The 27500-nt window shown below is 40.4% G+C and overlaps 1 protein-coding gene across 6 annotated transcripts in view; it reads left to right on the top strand.

Moving 5' to 3' along the window:
• The window catches only part of LOC128698080 (carboxylic ester hydrolase), a 40086-nt gene extending 15346 nt beyond the window's left edge, over window positions 1–24740 (top strand). For 3 of the 6 annotated variants that reach the window (XM_053790173.2, XM_053790179.2, XM_053790177.2), the window contains exons 2-12: window positions 6389–6737; window positions 7203–7355; window positions 8082–8229; window positions 8739–8924; window positions 11543–11733; window positions 13812–13962; window positions 15496–15674; window positions 18191–18719; window positions 20854–20977; window positions 21162–21276; window positions 23107–24740. In XM_053790173.2, the coding sequence (XP_053646148.2) occupies window positions 6389–6737; window positions 7203–7355; window positions 8082–8229; window positions 8739–8924; window positions 11543–11733; window positions 13812–13962; window positions 15496–15674; window positions 18191–18719; window positions 20854–20977; window positions 21162–21276; window positions 23107–23271 (2290 nt within the window). In that variant the 3' untranslated portion in view covers window positions 23272–24740. The other 3 variants (XM_053790180.2, XM_053790178.2, XM_053790175.2) reach the window with 2 other exon arrangements.
• The last annotated feature ends 2760 nt before the right edge of the window (window positions 24741–27500 follow it).

Raw genomic sequence — 27500 nt, 5'->3', positions numbered from 1 at the left:
TCGAAGATCAAAATGAATTTTTTATGAGAGAGCCACTAAATTTGATGAACACAAGCCTATCCGATGTTATCCTGACGCCAAATGACTTCGAACAGGCGATAAATGACATGCCCATGCACTCTGCCCCAGGGCCAGACTCATGGAACTCTGTGTTCATCAAGAACTGCAAGAAGCCCCTATCACGAGCCTTTTCCATCCTATGGAGAGGTAGCATGGACACGGGGGTCGTCCCACAGTTACTAAAAACAACAGACATAGCCCCACTCCACAAAGGGGGCAGTAAAGCAACAGCAAAGAACTACAGACCAATAGCACTAACATCCCATATCATAAAAATCTTTGAAAGGGTCCTAAGAAGCAAGATCACCACCCATCTAGAAACCCATCAGTTACACAACCCAGGGCAACATGGGTTTAGAACAGGTCGCTCTTGTCTGTCTCAACTATTGGATCACTACGACAAGGTCCTAAATGCACTAGAAGACAAAAAGAATGCAGATGTAATATATACAGACTTTGCAAAAGCCTTCAACAAGTGTGACCATGGCGTAATAGCGCACAAAATGCGTGCTAAAGGAATAACAGGAAAAGTCGGTCGATGGATCTATAATTTCCTCACTAACAGAACACAGAGAGTAGTCGTCAACAGAGTAAAGTCCGAGGCAGCTACGGTGAAAAGCTCTGTTCCACAAGGCACAGTACTCGCTCCCATCTTGTTCCTCATCCTCATATCCGACATAGACAAGGATGTCAGCCACAGCACCGTGTCTTCCTTTGCAGATGACACCCGAATCTGCATGACAGTGTCTTCCATTGCAGACACTGCAAAGCTCCAGGCGGACATCAACCAAATCTTTCAGTGGGCTGCAGAAAACAATATGAAGTTCAACGATGAGAAATTTCAATTACTCAGATATGGTAAACATGAGGAAATTAAATCTTCATCAGAGTACAAAACAAATTCTGGCCACAAAATAGAGCGAAACACCAACGTCAAAGACCTGGGAGTGATCATGTCGGAGGATCTCACCTTCAAGGACCATAACATTGTATCAATCGCATCTGCTAGAAAAATGACAGGATGGATAATGAGAACCTTCAAAACTAGGGAGGCCAAGCCCATGATGACACTCTTCAGGTCACTTGTTCTATCTAGGCTGGAATATTGCTGCACACTAACAGCACCTTTCAAGGCAGGTGAAATTGCCGACCTAGAAAATGTACAGAGAACTTTCACGGCGCGCATAACGGAGATAAAACACCTCAATTATTGGGAGCGCTTGAGGTTCCTAAACCTGTATTCCCTGGAACGCAGGAGGGAGAGATACATGATTATATACACCTGGAAAATCCTAGAGGGACTAGTACCGAACTTGCACACGAGAATCACTCACTACGAAAGCAAAAGACTTGGCAGACGATGCACCATCCCCCCAGTGAAAAGCAGGGGTGTCACTAGCACGTTAAGAGACCATACAATAAGTGTCAGGGGCCCGAGACTGTTCAACTGCCTCCCAGCACACATAAGGGGGATTACCAACAGACCCCTGGCAGTCTTCAAGCTGGCACTGGACAAGCACCTAAAGTCAGTTCCGGATCAGCCGGGCTGTGGCTCGTACGTTGGTTTGCGTGCAGCCAGCAGCAACAGCCTGGTTGATCAGGCTCTGATCCACCAGGAGGCCTGGTCACAGACCGGGCCGCGGGGGCGTTGACCCCCGGAACTCTCTCCAGGTAAACTCCAGGTAAACATGTGGTAATGCTTTATTTACAGCTAGCAAAGTCAGGGTATTTCTCCAGAATGGTCTGCAATATACCACTGTGGATAAAATACTTTGCCATTTCTTGAACATTTCAGAGTGAGTTGTTTCTAAATTCATTAATTTGATCACACTCCAGTACATAATGACGCAAGGTGTGACAATAGTCCATCTGGCAAAGTTTACATTTCGTTTGGTCTACATCTGGTGGTGGTGATTTAACCTGCCAAAGATACTTGTAACCCAGCCGGAGCCGGGCAGTAGTGACATCCAAGAGTCTGCTTATCTTGTTGGATGCACCATAGACATGTGGCTCCTCCTGCATGATGGAATGATGATAGATGGACTGACTTGTGTCAGTCTCCCTAAGTCTTAAGTCAATAAAGTTCATTTGAAGTTCTTTTCGTATTATTGTTCTCAAACTGCTAACTGACAACCCAAGATTGTAATCTACCCCCTCTTTGAGAGCATACATCCTGCATATATCCTGCGCATATATTTTCCAGAAATACAGTATTTGTATGTAAATAGATGGCCATATTGTATTTAATAATATTTATGTCATAGAAAATGGGAAACTGAGCCTGTGCCTGCACAGGACAGTCGCCATTATTGTTTGAATTTGACACTAACGGTGGTGTATAATGGGAAGAATTTTTCGTGCTCTTGAGGTTAAAATTGGGTTGACACCTCTCAAATAGGAGGCGAAATTGTTGGATGTGCATTCCTGCATAACTTGAGTATCAGGCGACAGGACAGGACAACTCCAGGAACCTCAGATAAGCTGACTAATTTATGTTTAAATTCTGGCCAGTAAATTTTTCATAAATGTAGGCAAAAGGTTGGGGTCCTGTACATGACACATTAATCTCCAGTCAAATTGGTGAGTGCTATTAAGATATTTTCCTTCTTTTATGTAAATGTATTTATATATAATCATTTATTATTTTTAATATACTGTCCACATATTTATATATTTACCAGAATTCCTGGTGATGTATATTTCATTTATAATTAATAGGTCCAGAGCAACTTGTGGATATGACAGTGGTAGGTATCGAAGGGGGACATTTTTTGCGACCTAGGTGTCCCAAATTCCTACTTGTCTAACTGATAAATAATAATTATCTTTGTTTATTTACTGTTATGTACATAAAGATACATTCAGATAAATGTAATTTTCCACACACACACACACACTTATATATATATATATATATATATATATATATATATATATATATATATATATATATATATATATATATATATATATATATATATATATATATATATATATGTGTAATGTTTCGGAAGCTATTAGAAAATATAGATTTTAGCTTCCTCAGGTAGGCTTTTCGAATTTTTGGCCCTTTGCATGGAGGGTGTACTCAGGTTGAGTCGTCAACGAAGAATATCAAGAAGTATTTATTTCTTGTGCTATAACAGAGGTCTAATGGTTATAATCACAACCATGATTTTTAAAAAAGGTGGACCGGTAAGCCAGTGAAAGTCCTCGGTCAGATGACCCAAAGCTCCAGCTGTGGGTCATCATATGACTTAAGACCCGCGTCTGGAAACACTTGTGCTGTTTCCTGACAAACATTATATCTAATCTTGTGTTATATCTTACGTGTTGTGTTGCAGCCTTCCAGGCATTTTTTTTAAGCTCAGGGCTGGTATTTGTGTTGCGTGTTCTATATTTACAGTTTGCACAACAGTGTTTGTGCGGATACATTGTATGTTGTTGAGTAGGTGCAATGTTTTGAATAGAGTGGTTATTCTAATGGCAAAGTTTTATTGCGTTTTAACTGGTTTTACATGATTTGTTGCTGTGTTCTCGATATACATATTCCATAGTAGCACAGAGTAACTAGTGTTGGTTGTGGTACATAAGAGTATTACAGAATAAAATACCCATTGTTATTAACCCTTTACCAGGCCTGGTAAAGGGTAATTACCCCTTTACCAAGTGTGGAAAAGAGTAATTACCCCTTTACCAAGAGTGGAAAAGAGTAATTACCCATCTCCAGACCTGGTAAAGGGTTATCCCTTTACCAGGCCGTGCCTCATATTTGAGCAGATGCAACAATTGCAACCAATATTGTGACAGTATATGCAATTCTAAGACATATTTATTTGTGATCATTTTTTTTAGTTTATTTATTTTTGGGCCATAAGATGCCCTTTTTGGCCGCATCAGATATGAGGCACTTATCACATCCTTATCTCTCTGCTTGAAATGTTTCTTAACTTTGAGTTCGCTGTTATGGCGAATACCCATGCACAATTTATACAGGCTATAGCTGAAATCAGTGACATACTATATGGAAGGCCCCTTGTTATGCAGAGCATTTCGGGCAAATTAGGTTAATTTTGTCTCCAGGATGCGACCCACACCAGTCTGGTAACACCCAGGTACCTACTTATTGCTAGTTGAACAGGGACAGCAGGTGTCTTGAAAAAACACGCCCTAATGTTTTCACCCGTACTGGGGATCGACCACGGACCTCAATGTATGAGCTGAGTGCGCTACCAACCGAGCTACGGAACACCGAAGTTGTGAATTATCATGTTTTCTGAACACCACCCTAAGATGCCTTGGTCATTTTTGTTCCTTTTGTCTCAGCTCTTTTGTTTCCTGCACACACCCCTACCTCTATCTTTGATCATTTCTGTCTTATACAACTCAGCAAGGGTCCCCTGGCCGAGACTGTAACCCCTGCACCAAAGAGATGTACCACATTCCTTGCATACATATTATGTTTGCCATAGAATTTGTTCCACTTGTCAATAAATGGGATTGCAAGTTCCTTGCAGTACCTGTCTAGCCAGCAATTTACACGAATTGCCCTAGACATCAGTTCATTCCACGGTACGGGTGGGACTTGAACTCTGAGCAAATGAGTCGTAAAACTGCAGGCCAGAGCTACTGGCCCAGGGGCTTACGCGCTGGCCTGGAGTTTTACGACTCATTTGCTGCGAGTTCAAGCCCCATCCGTTCCGTGGTTTGTCTGCAATCGTGTTAAGATTTCGTGAGACATCCATTCATTGGCCGCTCTGCTTTTAGACAAAATGCTACATATGGTTGAGATTCCACCTTTTGACCTAACATTTATTTATGTCCTGTGCTTAGTTAATAATTCCCATCTTTATTTCTCAACATCGTTTCCACCAGCAGATTAGATTTTGCCACCGAAGTGGCTAGTTTATTGTGCACCCCATATCCATCCTGTGGACGGTAGCGCGAGAGCATGTGGATACACAAAAGGCCTAGGAACTAGGCCCCAAAGGGTTAACAGGAATACATATGGATTTATATCTACATATCTATAGTTCACTTATCTGTTACAAGCAAATTTAGGAAATTTGCTTAGTATATCTGGTATCTTATTTTCATTAATAAGATATCTTGACATGTCACATAGGTTATTATACTGTCTGTCTCTGTATTCCTCAATAAGTGGACAATTAAGCACATAGTGTTCAAGAGAGTGACCATATGCCTGATCACATAATTTACATTTAGTTTGATCATCATCTGTGTGTCTCCCAAACTGCCAGAAGTACTTGTAACCAAGCCTAAGCCTGGCCACTACAACATCAGTCAGTCTGTTCACATTGCAAGTTGCTCCATAAACATACTTATCTACGTTCATGTTATCATAGTGTGTTATAGATCTAATCAGGCTTCTAACTGCATTCCTATAACAATCATCTTCATTATTTACTTCTCTCCTAATATTATTCCTAATGCTAGACACAGTTATACCAAAGTTATATTCTACGTTCTCCTTCTGGATACTCTTCTTGGCTAACATATCAACTTTATCATGAAGGAGTAATCCAATGTGTGATGGGATCCATAGCAATTGTACATTAATTCCTTTGTCCCTAATTTTTGAGTATCTATACCTGGCTTCCCCAATGAGCATGTTGTTGGAGTCATTATATGAGCCAAGAGCCTTCAATGATGACATAGAATCAGTAATGATGATAGAGTCAAGCTCAGTGTCATAGGTTAGCTTTAGCGCCATTAGGATTGCAAACAATTCAGTTTGCAGTGTAGACGCCCAGTTGTTAATTCTTATGCCTAACTCAACAAATTTATTATCGTTCTTAACTAGGGAGGTGGCAACAAGAGCAGATGCAGCCCTGCCAGAAGACTCCTGTTTAGATCCATCAGTGTATATAACTTGTGATAACTTATTACTACCAGCTAGGCGAAAAATTTCTTCTTGAGCAGTTGCTCTAACAAGAGATTTAAGGAAGGGATTACTAGCAATGAGCTTCTTGGGAGGGACTTGTAGGTATGTGATATTAAATGAACACATCTTCCATGGAGGGGTGAAATGCTCTTGTTGCCTACAGTGATACAGTTCATGCAGGTCGCAGATAATGGGTTATTTCCATAACCGGACACATTATCTAGCCTGCTATGTCACCATCACCAGAAGGAGGAAGGCAGTCTCATTAGTTTTCAAATCTATGTCATGGAAAGATTGTACTCTATTATATAATCTCGATTTACACCACTAGGATAGTCAGTAAGGTTGTCGAATAAACTAATAAAACTGTAGTGAGGATGGCCATCAGTTGTACACTAAGTTATCAAGGTAAACTTTCCGCAGCAGGATGTTAAGGTGTGTAGTGATGGTGATGATGGTGGTAGCTGCCAACACTGCAGAAGACGGTGAAGGGGACACTACACCCAGTTCCTCTCGCTCGTCCACTTTTGTTCACTCTTCCCTTTCCTTCTCTCCTCCGCCCTATCTACCTTCCACTGCTGCTCCTTCCTCTCTCTCCTCTACCTCTCCACCCTCCTCTTCTTCCTCTACTGATGGTTCTGGAGACTCGCTGGTGTGGACACAACTTGGATGGGTGACCGGGGTGCAGGAGACATCCACCAAGGGCAGGAACTTCTACTCCTACTACAGCATTCCCTACGCCAAACCTCCGCTGGGAAAACTTCGTTTTAAGGTCAGTACCACAAAGTCTCCACCTCAGGGGATTTTAATGTCATATTTTCATCATTACTGATTTCCATTAATGTGTTGCTGTGATCATTGAGGACGATTCATATTTTGCCTAGTTCATTGTTTGCTCAGAGATTTTTTTTTTGGCCTGGCACTGTATTCACTTGCTTACCATGTAGTGCAGACGATCCAAACATTGCCAGTCAACACATGTTCCTGGCACAAAGATGAGGAGATTCTTTAGTGCCCGAGACCTGCCAGTACTGATCTAGTAGCTTGAAAGCAAATGGCATAAAATACCTGTGCGATGGAAAAACAGACACAAATGCAGTCATTAGCCTACCTCAAAAAGTTAACTTCAATATATATATATATATATATATATATATATATATATATATATATATATATATATATATATATATATATATATATATATATATATATATATATATATATTATTTTTTAGGATCCAGTAGAGGGTGATCCGTGGAAGGGGGTGAGAGTGGGAAGCAGGGAGCCTCCGCCATGCCTCCAGATCCCATTTCATAATATAACATCAGGTGACACTCAACTGATCGGCCAGGAGGACTGTCTGTACCTCAATGTTTTTACGGGTAAAGTAAGTAATTTTAATGAATGATGCCTTTATTAATAACGTCAGGGTTTCTCCTCGTTAATAAGGTGAATGTTCTTACTAGTGAAGCTGTAGTCTTGTAAATAATAGTCTTGAGACTGGAGAAGGTTCGCAGCTACAGATAACAGTTAAAACTTAGCCTCATATCTCTCATAGAAATCATTGAAATTATTAAGAATATTTTCCATGTTGGATTTAAGCAATGTTCACAGAGTTCATTTATAAGTACAAAATTATGTCCAGGTGGATTAGAGTTGAGAGGGTCAACGTTAAGTACTCACGTCTAGACGTGTCAGCCAGGTTAGGGAATATCAGCCACGTTCATGATGTGTCAGCAACGTCTAGGACGTGTCAGTCACGTCTGGGAAGTGTCAGTCACCTTCAGGACGTGTCAGCCACCTGTACGCGTTAGCCATATCCCCCCTAATTCTACGCCTTTCCGGAGTGTAAATTACATTTTCTCATCTTACCTGCCATTTCTTTTTGCCATCCTTTCTCACTCTCCAGTCTTACTTTTATCTTATTTTTCATCTCCCTCCTTCTGACCTTATATTCTTTTATTTCCATGGCATCTTCTGTCTCTCATCTTCCATCTCTCCTTCACATCTTTGTTTCTCTCGTACCTTCTGTCTCTCTCTTTTCTACCTTCGTATCTCTTCTAGATTCTTCTCTTTCTCTCTCCCTCCCACGTTAACCCTCATTTCTTGACAGCCGAACCGGACAGAGGCGGGATTGCCAGTACTCGTGTTTATCCACGGTGGAGCCTACTTCGCTGACAGCACCACACACTACCCTCCTCATGTCCTGCTTAACGAAGACATCGTCCTGGTCACTCTGCAGTATAGACTGGGCATTCTTGGTGAGTCCTAATCTCTTGGCACAGTGTTTGACTTTATTGGGTTATTTTAGATAAAAAAATATATAATGTGCTATGTATGTGTGGCCTTAAGATGCGTGCGCCCTCAAAACCACTGTAAAATTTTAAACTTCAGTTTGTAAAACCATATGTAGATTATTTTAAGTCACTTATTTACTTACTTGGCAGTAGCATTCTTGATTTGATAATTAAGATTAAATAAGAGAAGATATGTTATAGCTTGATATATAGAGAAAGCATTTCATATTAACCCATAATTTCAAGAAGAAATTTTAGATAACATTTCTCTGTTGTGATCCATTATCATTATTGTCTTGATTTATAATGATCTAAAGTTGTATCTGTGTATTATGAGTTAATAGTGAAGTGTTCCAGCTATGGTATTGTGACAAAATGCTGTGCATCCTATAGGCTTTACACTTTTAACGATCTTTATATCCTTATGTGTCATCCTTTAAGATCATCAATGTGACTTTTTCGTTTCTTTTCAGGCTTCCTCTCCACCGAGGACGAGGTGATGCCTGGGAACCAGGGGCTGAAGGACCAGGCACTGGCCCTCCGCTGGGTTAAGACCAACGTGCGTCAGTTTGGAGGTGACCCTGAGAAGATCACTATCTTCGGGGAGAGTGCTGGAGGTGGCTGTGTCCACTTTCAAATACTCTCTCCCAAGACTGACGGTGAGTTAATGTGGTAGCTTTATTATGCACCCCATACCCAGCCTGGGGGCACATGATTGGGTCAATTGCGAAAACATTACAACACATCATATAAATGGTTAATTTATAATACCCAATATTTAGCAAGTTATGGTTTTATTTAGGGAAGTTATAGTGGGTATGATTTATTTATAATTAGCAAAGTTAGAGCATTTTTTTTCAAGAATTTCTGGTAATGCTTTGATATTTCTTGGGCATTTGTGAGTTCTCTCTGCACTCATTAAGATTTTTTTTCACCCAAGTGCATAATAATGCAGTGTGAAGCAAAAGTTCCACTTACAAAGTTGCACCATCGGCTGGTGGAGCAAACTCCCAGAGGTACCTGTTGCCCAGCTGAAACCGGGCAGTTGTTAAATCCAAACGCTGGACGCGCTATGGACAAGTGGCTCCTCTCGCCTGACAGAATGGACTGACTGATGTCAGTTTTCCTCAGTCTCAGGTCAACAACAGATGAAGTTCTTTTCGCATTGTCCTCAAGCTGACAGCTGACATATATGCCTTTGTCAACTCATTATTTCTATCATGCATCTGAGGGCCGATGTGAGAGAGAACCCACAGAAAATGCATTCTGACTCCTCTATCTAGAATTCAACTGCACATAAGTCTGGCTTCTGACACACCCATATCACAATTAAGGTGTCGACTTTAAATACAAGGACACATTTGAGTGTAAGTAGTATAACAAGGGACATCAGTTTGGAAAACGAAAGCCCAAATGTTGGGGTATATACTAATTTCTATACAGAAATCATTGATCTTCATGACAACAACCATTTGCACCAGTGGGTTTGTCTGAATATATTAACACCTCTGAGGGCATTTCTTTGTATGATACTACTCCGATACTTGTAATACCAAGTTCTTCCCGTATATTTAGTTTTATTGTCGTGTTCATGGACATCGTTCATGAAACCAGCTGGAGGGACAGAAATTGTTTGATTCTATGACTGAGATAGTTAGGACCATCTTCTGAAATACTGATTGTGGAAAATACTGTATATATTTTCCGGAAATACGGTAATTTATAGGTAAATAGATGCCCTATATTGTATTTTTAAAAGAAGTATGTAATCGAAAAAAAGAGGAGGCTCACCATCTTGGTTTTTGAATTTGTATTAGAAACGTTGGTGAATGGGGAAGAATTTTTCGTGCTCTAGAGGTTAAAATTGTGCTGACACCTCTCAAATAGGAGGCGAAATTGGTGGATATGCATTCCTGCATAACTTGAGATATCAGGCGACTGGACAAGACCTCTCCAGGAACCTCAGATAAGCTCTCTAGATTTGTGTGTAATTCTGGTCAGCATTATTTTCATAGATTTAGTTGGAGTGAGGTTTTCTGAGTATGATACACATTAATCTCCAGTCAAATTGGTGAGTGATATTAAGATATATTTTCCTTCTGTTATGTAATTGTGTATATATATAACCATTTATTATTTTTAATATACAGTCCACAAATTTATATATTTACCAGAACCAGAATATCCTGGTGTATGTATCTTTAGAAGCAGAAGATATTGGTAATTAATAGGTCTGAAACAATAGAGCAACTTGTGGATATGACACTTGTGGTAGTGGTATCGAAGGGGGACATTTTTTGCGACCTAGGTGTCCCAAATTCCTACTTGTCTAACAGACAAATAATAATTATCTATGTTCATTTACTGTTATGTATATAATGATACATTCAGATAAATGCAATTTTCCACAGTTTGTGAGTAAATAAAATTGTGTCAATACAAATAGGAGAGATTACCCTGCCCCTTCCACAAGGACTCCAATGGAAGTAAGTCAGTGTGTCTGATTTTGTGTGTGTGTGTGGGGGGGGGTTACCCTCTAGGTAATTTACACTATGATAATTGTACTTACGTGTACCCGTGCCTAATAAACTTAGTTACTTACAAAACCTGATAACATCAAATATTTTTGTGTTTTTTTTTTCGAGTTCCACTGGCCAGGTTGTAACAACCACACCAGTAATCCTTTTTTTTTTTCATTTCAGGTCACTCTTTTATATTGTATCTTTATATATGCTTCTAAACTTGTATCTGGGCACAACAGTGATTATGTATGAGTGAGGTGAAAGTGTTAAATGATGATAATAGATTAGATTTTTAGATTTTGCCACCGAAGTGGCTAGTTTATTGTGCACCCCATATCCATCCTGTGGACGGTAGCGCCAGAGCATATGGATACACAAAAGGCCTAGGAACTAGGCCCCAAAGGGTTAACAGGAATACATATGGATTTATATCTACATATCTATAGTTCACTTATCTGTTACAAGCAAATTTAGGAAATTTGCTTAGTATATCTGGTATCTTATTTTCATTAATAAGATATCTTGACATGTCACATAGGTTATTATATTTTCTTTCTTTTTGGGTCACCCTGCCTAGGTGGGAGACGATAGTAAAAAAATTAGAGGTACATAATGGGTCCAGGGACTGGGCCAGAAAGTTCTGATAGCTGAATAAGTTACAGTGGTTATGAACTGTTGACATGTTTATAACTGGTTACACTCGCAATGAGTTATTTATGCAGACATGAATTAAGTCACACACACACCTCCCACAGGACTGTTCGCTCGAGCAATCCTTCAGTCTGGCTCGGCTATATGTCCAAGGTCATTAGGAGACGCTCACAAAGATGTTGCTTACCACACTGCTGCTGTGGTAGGATGTCATCAGTGGGATTCCTACGAGTTGTTGCAGTGTCTGCAGGAGGCCAGGGCGGAGGAGCTGATCTTGACTCTGCCCAAGTACTTTGTGAGTAAACGAATTTACTGTGTAAAAACTGAATTTTTTCAATAGTTTACTTTCTGTCTCTTCATTCAGGCCACAGTTTTCAGTGATGGTCAAACTATGGTACTGCAATGCTAGAATATACCGATAATATGTAAACAAGACACTGCGGGTAAGGTACTGACCATAGGTTCACACTCTTAGTACAGTCATGGCTAACCTAGACACGGAACATCTGAAGGAAGAGAGATTAAAAATTCACATACCAAAAGATGCAGCATGTCGATATCCTAGTCACTAACGATATTTTAGTCACTGACGATATCCTTCATTGACGATATCGGAGTCACTAACGATATCCTAGTCACTGACGATATCCTAGTTATAGACGATATCCTAGTCATAGACGATATCCTAGTCATAGACGATATCCTAGTCATAGACGATATCCTAGTCATAGACGATATCCTAGTCATATTCTAGTCATAGACGATATCCTAGTCATATTCTAGTCATAGACGATATCCTAGTCATATTCTAGTCATAGACGATATCCTAGTCATATCCTAGTCATAGACGATATCCTAGTCATATCCTAGTCATAGACGATATCCTAGTCAGAGACGATATCCTAGTCATAGACGATATCCTAGTCATAGACGATATCCTAGTCAGAGACGATATCCTAGTCACAACATCTGAACACCCAGAATGTCCTCAACACCATTTCTGTAGAATCTATCATGTTTACTGCCGATGAAGAAAATGGTGGATATATTCCTTCCTGGACGTGTTGATTCGAAAAAATGACGATAAACTTGATTTGAAAGACTACGACAAACAAACAAATATAAATTAGCGTTTGCATTATTATTTACATAACGACAGAATCAAGCATGGGATCATCATCTACATGTATTCTTTTTGATTAAGCACATATAGGATCTCCTCCATTCCCGAGTCTCGAAAAATGTAAATTATAACAAACTAATTTTTTCACCGACCTTCACTACCATTATAATTTACACCTGGAAAATCCTAGAGGGACTAGTCCCAAATCGGCACACGGAAATAATTCACCACGAAAGCAAAAGACTCGGCAGGCGTTGCAACATTCCCCCCCTCCCACTCCCAAGTGAAAAGCAGGGGTGCTTTGAGTATACTGAGAAATAACAGTGTCAGGGGCCCAAGACTGTTCAACTGCCTCCCAGCATACACTAAGGGTTATTGCTAATAGACTCCTTACTGTCTTCAAGAGGGAGCTGGACAGATGCCTAAAGTCAGTATTTAACTAGCCTGGCTTTGGTTTGTACGTTGGATTGCTTGCGGCCAGCAGTAACAACCTAGTTGATCAGGCCCTGATCCACCGTGAGGCCTGGTCATGTATCGGGCCGCGGGACGTTGATTCCTGGAATACCTTCCTGGTATACCTACACCGAATTTTCGACTGCAAGAAAAGAGCCGATAAAATCCGTACTTCACAGCTCTAATTCTGACATTATACCAAAGTAAATAAAGTTCACTTCTTGTCAACCAGACAATAAAAATTTTTCCAGTACCTTAGATAAAGCTAACATTGTGGTCACTAATATATTATCAAACCTATAAAAGACTCAGTCAAGAATACAGGGAAGGCAATGAACTACATTGCTTACGTTTATAATGTGGAGGACGTGAAAACATTTATGTAGGAGAAACCTCCATAGACTTAAATACCAAAGTCGACAAACATATAAACACATGTCAAAAAGATGATATTAGAAATGTATGCACTCTACACAGAACCACCAAGAGCCACCTTATAAATTTCTCAGAGGCAAAACTCATCATCCGAGAGAGTGGCCGTCGCAGTTGTTTAGAATCAACAGCAACAGCCACAACCTATGGTAGAGTATTTTGATGTCTATATTGAATTCTTTCATAAGTTTATCCAGTATGTCGTATTGGTCTTAAGGTTGTGGAGAAAATGAGTCCTTCAATCACACCATATTATTCACCCTTTCATATCTTGCTCTCTCTTTTTCTCCATCTCACCTTGGTTTCACTATTAGCGTCACTATCCACGTGATACTATTCTTCTCTTACTGTGTGGCGTCCTGTAGCAATGGCGTTACCTCCCGCTGCTGTTGGGGCCGCGAGTGGACGGGGATTTCCTTCCTGATGACCCAGAGGTGTTGGCAAGAGATGGTCGTCACAAGAAAGTGGACATCATATCAGGGATCATGTCCCACGATGGAGGCTCTTTCGTTAACGGTACGTCTCTTCTGTGTGACATTGCTTTATTCATATCTGTTGGCATTGTCGACAGATTGTGTGCTGGTGGACCGGGTGGGTCTGACATTAACAAGAGTACAGGATTATTAGAGGCTTTTATTATTTGATTTATAGAGAAACACGAAAAGAAGGCAAAGGACTCGGGGGGGGGGGAAACAAGGAGTTGAGTCGAAGAACCAGAAATGAACATGCATGCATGAGGAAAGAGACCTAACGGTAATACGAGAATGACATAACAAAATCAAAAGCCAAATCTGGTTTTTGATGCTGTGTCATACAGCACCTGGGAAATGGAAGATACAGTAATTAAGCTTAATCTACAGTCCATTCTCGCTCCAAGAGAAGTAAACTTTCAGATTTTTTTGCGTTTGAAATTTTTAAGCCTATCAGAAAAGGAATTCTCCAGTAATTGATCTGAATCAAACGATTACGACCCACATATTTTAACAATTTCAATAAAATTTAGAATAATGTACCTTCACAGCTTAAACTTATAGGATGTCATCCATCTTATCGAAAGTATTAGTGTTAATATTCCGAAACCAGACGAAGTATTCTTTTATTATTATTATTATTAAAGATTCGCCGGTATTCTCCCGGCCCGGGTCTTTTCCAAGTGGTGGCCCGGCCTTGGCTCCCTCTCTAAGGAGTGTCTGAGACCTAAGTCTCCCATGGGAGGAGGCACAAGTACCCCCTCATCCTTGGGACCAACTGTTCCCAGGCCTAGCCACATTCCCCGCCCTCACGGGGCTCGTAGGGAGAAGCTAGGCCTCTCTGGTCTGCCATCCCCGCCCCAAGGGGGCTAATGGGAATGAAAGTCTTGTGAGCTGAAAGCTCGGGCTCAGGCACCTACCCTACCCTAGAAGGGCTGGGCATGGTGTCGATGAAGTATTCTTTTGAAAATCAGTATCACTTTATTTTAAAAAATGCCAAATCGGGATTTAAGCAACCTAATAATATTAATAAATTTTCATCCGGGGCGAAAATTTGAAGTCTATCAGAAGAGGCATAGCACGTATTTTTAACTAATTTATTATGTTGACTAATTTGCCCGCATACAAATTAAACTTTATAGGTACTATCCTATCCATAAGACGTATCAGCCATTAAGTTACTCAGAAAAGGCAGACTCAAACATATTTAACGTAATTTAATGGGAATAAAATTTCACACTATTTTACACATAATATTAGCAAATGTATAGCTAAACGCTATGGTTGTACTCTGCCACTGTCGAAGTATGAGGCAGCTTTGTTGAACGTCAGATTCTTGGCAAGTCAGGAATCTGACATGTCAGGCAGGCTGTTGTTGGTTACTAGCCAGTGAAAGTCGGTGTAATAGACACAACATTCGTCACTGCATTGTGTTTCATGAAGCACAAAACTCGTCTTAGACACGCAGCTCAAGAAGTGGTGGAGGCTCGACCCTCCGACCCCTAAACCGGTCCGATCGCTGACCAGTCTGATTTAGGCTAATTTTTTCTTTACGCCCACACTTCTGTGGGTAATGCAGGTATGTATGACCGAGAGGAAGTGCGCAAGTCCCTGCAGGAGAGGTTCTCCGTACTGGGCCCAGTGGCTATGAGCTTCAAATGTACCGACGTGAACCCACTCCTGCTGACCCTGAGAATCTTTGACCGCTACCTGGGAGGTATGAACCTGGACCAGGCCGACCCTGATGATGTCATGAAGGTGAGAACTCTTGTTGTGCTGTTGATTTTTGTTGTTGTCGTGTGTGGCTGTTGATTTTTGCTATTATCCTGTTGTTGTGGTTTTTGTTATGAATGTTGTTTCACTACATCACTGGTATACAGTACCGAAAAGTTGGTGAAAAATTACATGTTCAGCAGCTGGGTATCTTAAGTGATGAGCCATTTCACCTGCACAGTTTTTTTTTGCAATCTAATACAGAAGCTACTTTTATACTTGAGACAGTGGAAGAAGTGGTGTTCGGTTTTTTAGCTTTGATACTTGGTACTCAGTCCCTTAGCCTTGATACATAGTACTTAGTCCCTTAGTCTTCATACGTGATGCTCGGTCTCTTAGCCTTGATACATTGTGCTCAATCCCTTAACTTTGACACATGGTATTCAGTCCTTTAGTCTTGATGTATCTAAAGTAGACATAAGATGAAGACGTATATATTAGAGTCAGAAGAGAGGCGCAGTAGTTGAAGAGAGTGTCCCAGGTGGGAGGGGATCCATTAGTGGAAGTAGGTTATTTCAATAAGGTGAACCAGAGGTTCTCAGTGGAGCTGCGGAAGATATTATTCTCTGTAAGGTGTAAATGAAGACACCCAGGTGTTCCACTTGTGTGTCTTATTCAACAACTTGCCGGCGTTGTATACTCACCTGACACAGCGGCACATGCAGTCTTGGTACAGCGGATATCTGCAACTCTGTTGCAAACTTAAGGGCCCTACCTGCTTTCATTAGTGGGTCCCGCCCACCTATGACAATGTCTGCAAACGCTGCACCTCTCCTCTGGCTCCAGTATTTATCCTCGTGCTTTTGGCTGAGTTTGTAGATGAATGGTTCAGAGAACCGACATGTTGATAAATTAGACACATGTGCAACTCTTGGGTATCTTTATTGAGGAAACGTTTCGCCACACAGTGGCTTCATCAGTCCATACAAAGGAGAATCTTGAAGAACAGGAGGAGAATGAGGTAATCAGTCCCTCAACCTTGAGTCGATGTGGTCAGTCCATCAATCTTGAATAGAATACGGCATACGTGCTGAGAAGGAGCTTATAAACCGTTGGCAGGAGAGGTGTTGTGATCACTGTTGTGATCCTTGAAAGTGAGATCCTCAGACATTACTACTCCCAGGTCCCTTACATTATTTTTCCGCTCTATTGTATGGCCGGAGTCAGTAGTATACTCTGTTCTAGTTATTATCTCCTCCAGTTTTCCATAACGGAGTAGTTGGAATTTGTCCTCATTGAACATCATATTGTTTACCGTTGACCACTGGAAAACTTTGTTTATATCTTCTTGGAGGTTAACCGCGTCCTCAGCAGATGACAGCCTCATGCAGATCCTAGTATCATCCGCAAAGGATGATACGGTGCTGTGGTGTATATCTCTGTTTATGTCTGATATGAGGATAAGGAATAAGATGGGGGCGAGTACTGTGCCTTGTGGAACAGGGCTCTTCACTATGGCAGCCTCCGATTTAACTCTGTTGACCACTACTCTTTGTGTTCGATTTGTTAGGAAGTTGAAGATCCATCTCCCCACTTTCCCAGTTATTCCTTTAGCACGTATTTTATGGGCTATTACGCCATGATCGCATTTGTCAAATGCTTTTGCAAAGTCTGTATATTACATCTGCATTCTGATTTTCTTCCAGTGCATCCAAGGCCATGTCATAGAGATCCAGTAGTTGTGAGAGGCAGGAGCGACCTGCCCTGAACCCATGTTGCCCTGGATTGTGCAGATTTTGGGAATCCAGGTGATTTGCAATCCTGCTTCTTAGCACTCTTTCAAAGATTTTTATGATGTGGGACGTCAGAGCTATTGGTCTATAGTTCTTAGCTAATGCTTTGCTGCCACCTTTATGGAGTGGGGCTATATCCGTTGTTTTAAGTGACTGTGGAATTTCACCCATGTCCAAGCTCCTCCTCCATAGTGTACTTAGGGCACGCGAGAGGGGTTTCTTGCAGTTCTTAATGAAAACAGAGTTCCACGAGTCTGGGCCCGGGGCTGAGTGCATAGGCATGTTGTCAATGGTTTTTTCGAAATCTATCGGAGTTAGGGTAATGTCGGAAATCTGGCATACATTTATGGAGTTTTGAGGCTCATTCATGAAGAAATCATTTGGGTCGTCGATCCTCAGACCGATTAGTGGTTCACTAAACACAGAGTCGTACTGGGATTTCAATATTTCACTCATTTCCTTGTTGTCATCTGTGTAAGTCCCATCCTGTCTGAGTAAGGGCCCGTGGGTTAAGTGGCTAGTTGATTGTGTACCTCTTTCTGAGAGGTAGCGCTGAAAAGCAGGATTATAGAGGTCACAATGGGTCTCTGTCAGACCATACTGGGTTTCTTGGGCTATCCTGGGCTACTAACCTGCTGGGTGGGCCATAAAGTCTTACTCTTCTCTTTATAAAACAAAAATAAAGTTGTCCGTGCAAAAAATATGCGTAATAGTAGCATTAAAACTATTAATAATAATAGTAAAGTTACCCATTTCTGTCTACAACAGATGTTTACTGACCGACACTTTGCTGTTTGTCACGACCTGACCGCCATACTTCACTCTCGAAACTCTATTGATCCTCTAGCACATACCTCTAGCCACCAGCCCAACCACCAGCCCTGCCACCAGACCAGTCACCAGCCCAGCCACCAGACCAGCCACCAGCCCAGCTACCAGTCCAACCACCAGCCCAGCCACCAGCCCTGCCACCAGGCCAGCCACCAGGCCAACCACCAGGCCAGCCACCAGGCCAACCACCAGGCCAGCCACCAGACCAGCCACCAGCCCAGCCACCAGGCCAGCCACCAGGCCAACCACCAGGCCAACCACCAGGCCAGCCACCAGACCAGCCACCAGACCAGCCACCAGGCCAGCCACCAGGCCAACCACCAGGCCAGCCACCAGACCAGCCACCAGCCCAGCCACCAGTTCAACCACCAGCCCAGCCACCAGCCCAAAACATACACCTTTGAACTCCAGTATCGAGGAGAGCGTTCCTTCACTGATAGGCATAACTTAACCTTCGGAAAACACTGTAAGTCTCGACTACTCTAGCGTGTTTTACTTTAGATATTAACATTATTATATTCACAAGGATGCGCTAGACCTCAAAGAGAATGGGAGGGGGTTGGGTATAATTAGGTTTGAAGCCTGATTATGCCCAGCCTCAGGACAATTAGTCTTGAAGCCTAATTATCCTAGGAGAAAGAGCGCTGCGTCACTGTCTCGGCATAGCATCTGAAGTGTTCAGTGTAAGATATATATATCCACAACACTAAGGTCAGTAGCGTTTTTAATTTACTCGCCAGGAAAATCCCCGTCGTGGGTCTGTCAAGACGAGCCATTCAGTGGTACCGTTCAGCGGTACCATTCAGTGATACCAGTCAGTGGTACCGTTCAGCGGTACTATTCAATGATACCAGTCAGTGGTACCGTTCAGCGGTACCATTCAGTGATACCAGTCAGTGGTACCGTTCAGCGGTACCATTCAATGATACCAGTCAGTGGTACCGTTCAGCGGTACCATTCAGAGATACCAGTCAGTGGTACCGTTCAGCGGTACCATTCAGAGATACCAGTCAGTGGTACCGTTCAGCGGTACCATTCAGTGATACCAGTCAGTGGTACCGTTCAGCGGTACCATTCAGTGATACCAGTCAGTGGTACCGTTCAGCAGTACCATTCAAAGATACCAGTCAGTGGTACCGTTCAGCGGTACCATTCAGAGATGCCAGTCAGTGGTACCGTTCAGCGGTACCATTCAGAGATACCAGTCAGTGGTACCGTTCAGCGGTACCATTCAGGATCAAAACGTTTTCTAATAAATATGTCGTAGTGTTTCATTACGTGTCTTTTTTGAACATTAAAATGGTATAAAATACCGACAGGTTGTTAGGTAAGACACATATGCAACAGTTAGGTATCTTTATTTCGAAATAAAGATACCTAACTGTTGCATATGTGTCTTTTTTAAACCAGTTTGTTGGTGTCTATTACCAAAGTTATAACTATTTTGCATAGACTAATAGTTTTGATCATTTAGTGTCACTGTTTCCAGCATACGTGTGGTGGATTTTGAGAACCCTTTTGTTTTAAGGCCATATCTCTTTGTCGCGTATCTGATCAACTAGGCTGTTGCTGCCAGCAACCGAGAGGCCTATATGACCATTACAGCCTGGTTAATTTATAACGCTTGGTTAAGGCCTGGTCCGAGACCGGGCCGTTGAGTAGATAATCCTCAGGACCACTAACAGAAAACAGTTTTAAACAGGATGAGGACAATAGTAATATTACACATATTAGTTTGTCCCATGGATCATGGTTGTCTTTCATACTCTGATGTCTCAATATTTTTTTTGTCTACATTCCTTCTCTCCATCCTTATATCAATATTTTCCACTGTCCGTCCTTCTCCCTTTCATACGCCTGCCGCATAGAGAGCTAAGAGCTTTACCACGAACGCGTCTGTGAGCTTGAGTCAGCGGAAACAGTCTGATTTTTACCCCTAAAAAATTGAATTTATTTATTTATTTATTTATTTATTTCCAATTTGAGCACACATACAGAGGTACAAAAAAATACAGATAAGAGCAGCATGCCAAAGCCACTTATACTATGCATAGCATTACGGGCTGGCTTAAAATTAACTTAAGATTAACTAAGCAATGATGAAATCAGTGATAAAACATTAATGTAAACAGATTACTATAAAGCACAAGTGAGTATTACAAAGACAGGTCATATGGTTGCATTCAGTCATATGAAGGATTCTGTTAGGTAGTGTATTTAAAAAATAATAAAGTTAGATTCGGTTTTAGGTTTAACATTTATGTGATATAATTGTGAGAAACATTTAAGATATACAATTTATAAGGTTCAGTTATTCAGTATTTATTTGGTTTTGGGTGAGTAAGTGATCTTTGAGAAGAGACTTGAATTTATAAACAGGTAGTGTTTCTTTTATATTTACAGGTAATGAATTCCAGATTTTAGGGCCTTTTATGTGCATTGAGTTTTTGCATAGTGTGAGATGGACACGAGGAACATCAAAGAGTGATCTGTGCCTTGTGTTATGGTCATGTGTTCTGTTGAGGTTGGAATAAAAAAAAAAACTATCCTCTCCGTATTCTCTACCTTGTTACCTCTTCCACTCATTTCATTGTTTACAGGGGTGACTCATTCAGACGACCTAATCTACCTCTTCAACTCAGAAGAGTTTGAGCTCACTCGCCCTGCCGACCTCGCCCTCAGGGACCTCTTCACTAAGCTCTGGACCAACTTTGCCGATACTGGGTACTGTGTTAGTGCGCTCTCTCTTGAAAACAGAATTATTTTTTTACATTTATAAAGTTTATTTACATTGTTATTGCTATAAAGTACTGCATAATAATAATAATAATAATAATAATAATAATAATAATAATAATAATAATAATAATATCATTTAAACCCGAATTACATTTCGTTTTGGGTTCAGGAACCCAACGCCAGACTCCTCCTTGGGTTTCATCTGGGAACCTACCAGAGAAGCTCACCTGCAGCACCTGGTCCTGTCTCCTTCCCCTTTCATGCAGAACGACACCAGACATCAGGTGAGTGTTGGCAAGGCCTTTTTTTACCTGCATTCGCTTCCAGAGGTTACCTTCCCCGCGGCCCGGTCCCATTCAGGTTGCTAACCTGAACGATCAAGCTATTAGTGCCTACCACCCACAGTTCAACGTATACATGCACTACAACCCGGCTGATCAGAAACTATTTTGAGGAATCTGTCGAGTTCTCTCTTGAAAATAGCTAGGAGTTTGTTGGTAATCTATCTTATGTATGAGGGGAGGGCGTTGAAGAGTCGTGGTCCCTTAATACTTATTGAATTCTGCTTAACATGATTTATCCTGCACCGTCTTATAAGCCTTTTTTGTTCATAAGTAGTAATTTCAGTGTGCAGGTTTGGGACCAGTCCCTCCAGTATCTTCCAGGTGTGGACTATATTCTCTCGCCTCCGTCCTAAGGAGTACAGTCCTAGGGACTTCAAGCACTCCCAGTAATTTATGTTCTTGACTGAGTTTATGCGAGCTGTGAAAGTTCTCTGTACATTTTCTAACTCAGCAATTTCATCTGTCTCTTTCAAGGTAGGCGACATTGCCGAACTGGAAAATGCACAGATAATCCTCACAGCTCGTATAAACCCAGCCAAGCACCTAAATTACTGAGAAGACTTTTATGTTTCAGTATGGTCAATATATATTTTTGTTTATGGAGAGCTTTGCTCTGCAGCCGTCCTCTGAACAATTTGATCTGGTCTCCACATGATGCTAGCATACATTAAAAAACAGTTTATTTGATTAAAATGTGTGATTTAAATCAACACAAAATGTGTGTAGACTAGTAGTAGTCGTAGTATTATAAGTAGCAGTAGCAGTAGTAACAAAAATAGTAGTAGTACTTGTACTTGTTATCCAGTCTTGTGTACTGACTGTACTGAATGTCGGCTTTGCGCCATGTATATATATCCATCTTACTACCTGTTGGCATGATGGCAATGATTATAGAAATCTGTATACGTGAAATAAGAATATCCTAGATATAAGCCTAACAGTGGGGTCGTCTGAATAGCCTCAGACTTTATGCTGTGTTGGGACATATTTGCCAATTTTAAAGTATTATTAATTAAAAGAAAGGGGAGGGGATTATTGGATTTTAGTGATATAAGTGTAGGCTTTCACTACTCATCAGTGCCAAACTTTCACTGCTGGTGGATTTTGCTTAAAGGAAGGTTTGCAATGTTATTAGGTTGTCACTCAAATTGTCAGTTTTATTAAATAAAGAGTTATGTTCTTGCACGGTTCCTTGTCTTAGAGAACCCCTGCCAGGAGTTTCATTAAAATCAGTATATGTATTATTTTCTCTAATATGAGAGTAACACCAACACCTGATAACCATTTTTGTTTCCTGTCTTTCAATGTTCGTAACAGCAGCGCAAACTCTTCTGACATTGCTAAATTAATTTCTTTTGACTGGTCTCAGTGTATTTTCATATTGTTTGACTGTTGAATTTCAGCTCCTTGACCGCTTGAATGTGTTGATCAGCAGCTTCTGGACCTTCTGAGGTTCTTAAGCTACAATGCTAAGCCGTTTAGAGACCCTCGTCAAGTTCCTAGGCCTCTTGAAGGCATTGAAATCCAGCTCCTGAACCCCTGGTTCGGGGAAGGGCTGAAGTATAACACCTAGAGTTTCTTAAGGGAGTTAAACTGCAGCTCCTGTGCCTCCTGAGGATTTTGAGATACACCTACTGTCTCATATGTGCATTAAAGTACAGAAGGATGAGGTTATGGGATACGGGGATACATTCCTTGGATCATGCAGTGATTGAAACACTTATTATTATTATGTCTCCAGCATTATTAACTCTGTTGCTAACACTGCAGGAGAGGGAGTTTTTGATGTCACTTCCCACACGTCAGTACCGTCTACTGCTGGGAAAGGACAACCCCCATTTAGACCAGCTGGTCTGTACACACACTCAGGAAGAACCAGCAACACACTCAACAACAAGCGCTGCCAACACACTCCATCCCATGAAGCTCTGGTAAAGGGACAAGTGAAGAATCACAAATGGTGTGATGAAGCAATAAAGCCTGAACTTATAAAAGAGTTAGAACATATGCAGATGTAATTTAAAGTCATTAGTACCTATTATTGTAAGCTGATTCTCTCTCTTTAATGTTAATGTAAATAACTCAGTTTACCTTATTCCTAGTATATCTCCTTTTACTGTAACTGATTTTCACACAGTGAGTTACTTACCTGTTTTAATTTTAAAGGTTTAAATAATAAGATACTAAAAGGCCCCCAGTGGAAATAGCCACTTTGTCTTTTTTTTAGGGTTATCCTAGGTAATTTACACTATGTATAATAACTTTACTTATGTGAACCCGTGCCTAAATAAACTTAATAGTACAGTCATAACTGGGCTTACATATACGAAACTAAAGACTTTCGAGTATTTATGACTTTCTGTTCTCTTTACTTTCTGTATAAATAGCCTAAAGTCTGAATGTAGCATGTTCGTGTATGAGGTCAGACAAATTATTGACAAAAAGATTAAAGTTAGATTTTTGTGGTTTATCTCTCACATTTGACACCGGGTCCAGGAGTACAGTCAAGTCGAGCCATTGGCTAAACTAGTAATAAACAAAGATAATTATAATTTTGGTTTCTCAAACAAATTTGAAAAATATTGTTAAAAAAGAACTAGCAGCTGAGGTTCAAGAAAGTAGATCAGATAAGAACTAGCAGCTGAGGTTCAAGAAAGTAGAGCAGATAAGAACTAGCAGCTGAGGTTCAAGAAAGTAGAGCAGGTAAGAACTAGCAGCTGAGGTTCAAGAAAGTAGAGCAGATAAGAACTAGCAGCTGAGGTTCAAGAAAGTAGAGCAGATAAGAACTAGCAGCTGAGGTTCAAGAAAGTAGAGCAGATAAGAACTAGCAGCTGAGGTTCAAGAAAGTAGAGCAGATAAGAACTAGCAGCTGAGGTTCAAGAAAATAGAGCAGATAAGAACTAGCAGCTGAGGTTCAAGAAAGTAGAGCAGATAAGAACTAGCAGCTGAGGTTCAAGAAAGTAGAGCAGATAAGAACTAGCAGCTGAGGTTCAAGAAAGTAGAGCAGATAAGAACTAGCAGCTGAGGTTCAAGAAAGTAGAGCAGATAAGAACTAGCAGATCCACTGTCCATCATATTGAAATGTGCCAAGTAAATTTATTATTATAATCATGGGCTGTATGACCCTTGTAGGTTTAGCTCTTCTTTCTTATTATAATAATTACTATAATCATAACTAAACCCTAAACTCACAAGAGTATGTATTGTTATGTATAACTTAAGCTATACTAACTTAAATTATATTCCAGATCTAGCATTAAATATTAGGCCTTATTAGTTAGACCGGAATACATTTGCATAACTGTATCTGTATTATAATGTGATTAAACTCAATATTTAATAATATCGAATGTATAACTTCTATATTTGTATGACTCTTTAGAAATAAATAATTTAAATTTTAATTTTTAACTCTTTAATCCTGGAATGGCTAGGATAACTTCCAAAATCCTCACTGGCGAACCTTCTAACCTCAAAAAAAAAAAGGTGTCAAAAATACGAGGGTGGATAACCCATAAGCTTAGTCCGAATAGGTTCAAATTTGAAATTTAACTGAAATATGTAGTTAAAAATCTCGAAATCGTTGAAATAAGATGAAGTACTAGGTAATGCTTTTTCTGACTGGCTTCAAACTTTTACCATTGGTGGACTATTATAACACCTATGTCAAAACTAGAGAATATTGCCCTTGATCGTCATAACTGTTCAGTAAAGCTTGTATATAACTGCCTTAATATTATGTATAATTAAAATTTAAAAGACTTAGCACAGTAATCCTTAAGTAAGTGGCATCTTCCTGAACGAGAGGCAAGAGTCTAGCACCGAGCAGTTGTGTACAGTACTATTAGTGGCGACAACGCACACCAACGATCCACAAGCACTACAAGGTGATTAGAAACTTTAGGAGAAGGGTTTTACGGGTTAAGAACCAGTACATTGACAAATTACGTGTGAAAGCTTGTTAAATAGAGTAACGGAGCCATGACTTGACACCTCCAGTGGGTGGACGATGATTGACTGCTGAAACATCACTTAAATCCATCAATCCACCAGTTGATATTCCCGAACTGGAACAGATTTGCCAGCATTAAACCTAACTCAATTGGACTAGATTTGCTGTTGTTGAGCACCGTTGTTGTGTAATATCCACAACTACAATCGTAAATTTTCACTGTTGTCGGCAGTTGTACTTTGATACATCGAAAATTTCCCACGAAGCCACGTGATCTATAGCTCTTTGGATTTTCTCCTTATCTAAATAATCTATGCCTAGTAATATAACTTGTTTCATAATTATTTTTCTTGTGGAGTCAGGAATTTATAAATGAGTAAATTTAAACGTCTTGCTTGTAGTATGACTGCTGGAGGCAATTAAAGGCGATAAACAAGAAAATACTCATTGTTTGTCAGCAAGACCGCTTGCTACCCGAAATACCAGGCTGTTACTTATGTGTATTTATATTCAGTATCCACATTCTTGACCCTTCGTATCAGATATTTGATTTTTCTTGCTTACGATCTCGGATATTGACTAAATCCAAAATTTGGCCAGCTTCATCAGAAATTTTACCATTAGCACGATTGGTAGTAAATTATATTTCCTACCTTTATATATATATATATATATATATATATATGTATATATATATATATATATATATATATATATATATATATATATATATATATATATATATATATATATATATATATATATATATGTATATATATGCAATAAGATCACAGTAAACAGGTGATTTCAGAATATGCAAAAGAACCACTCTGAAAGAATAGAGAAATTCCAAGCGCTTTCGTGACTACTCACATAGTTCCTTGATAATGTGAGTAGTCACGAAAGCGCTTGGAATTTCTCTATTCTTTCAGAGTGGTTGTTTTGCATATATATATATATATATATATATATATATATATATATATATATATATATATATATATATATATATATATATATATATATATATATATATATATTTTTATTATTATTATCACACCGGCCGATTCCCACCAAGGCAGGGTGGCCCGAAAAAGAAAAACTTTCACCATCATTCACTCCATCACTGTCTTGCCAGAAGGGTGCTTTACACTACAGTTTTTAAACTGCAACATTAACACCCCTCCTTCAGAGTGCAGGCACTGTACTTCCCATCTCCAGGACTCAAGTCCGGCCTGCCGGTTTCCCTGAATCCCTTCATAAATGTTACTTTGCTCACACTCCAACAGCACGTCAAGTATTAAAAACCATTTGTCTCCATTCACTCCTATCAAACACGCTCACGCATGCCTGCTGGATGTCCAAGCCCCTCGCACACAAAACCTCCTTTACCCCCTCCCTCCAACCCTTCCTAGGCCGACCCCTACCCCGCCTTCCTTCCACTACAGACTGATACACTCTTGAAGTCATTCTGTTTCGCTCCATTCTCTCTACATGTCCGAACCACCTCAACAACCCTTCCTCAGCCCTCTGGACAACAGTTTTGGTAATCCCGCACCTCCTCCTAACTTCCAAACTACGAATTCTCTGCATTATATTCACACCACACATTGCCCTCAGACATGACATCTCCACTGCCTCCAGCCTTCTCCTCGCTGCAACATTCATCACCCACGCTTCACACCCATATAAGAGCGTTGGTAAAACTATACTCTCATACATTCCCCTCTTTGCCTCCAAGGACAAAGTTCTTTGTCTCCACAGACTCCTAAGTGCACCACTCACTCTTTTTCCCTCATCAATTCTATGATTCACCTCATCTTTCATAGACCCATCCGCTGACACGTCCACTCCCAAATATCTGAATACGTTCACCTCCTCCATACTCTCTCCCTCCAATCTGATATTCAATCTTTCATCACCTAATCTTTTTGTTATCCTCATAACCTTACTCTTTCCTGTATTCACCTTTAATTTTCTTCTTTTGCACACCCTACCAAATTCATCCACCAATCTCTGCAACTTCTCTTCAGAATCTCCCAAGAGCACAGTGTCATCGGCAAAGAGCAGCTGTGACAACTCCCACTTTGTGTGTGATTCTTTATCTTTTAACTCCACGCCTCTTGCCAAGACCCTCGCATTTACTTCTCTTACAACCCCATCTATAAATATATTAAACAACCACGGTGACATCACACATCCTTGTCTAAGG

The sequence above is a fragment of the Cherax quadricarinatus genome, chromosome 58 (assembly GCF_038502225.1).
Source record: "Cherax quadricarinatus isolate ZL_2023a chromosome 58, ASM3850222v1, whole genome shotgun sequence".
NCBI lineage: Eukaryota > Metazoa > Arthropoda > Malacostraca > Decapoda > Parastacidae > Cherax > Cherax quadricarinatus.
This window is presented reverse-complemented; position numbering and strand designations above follow the sequence as displayed.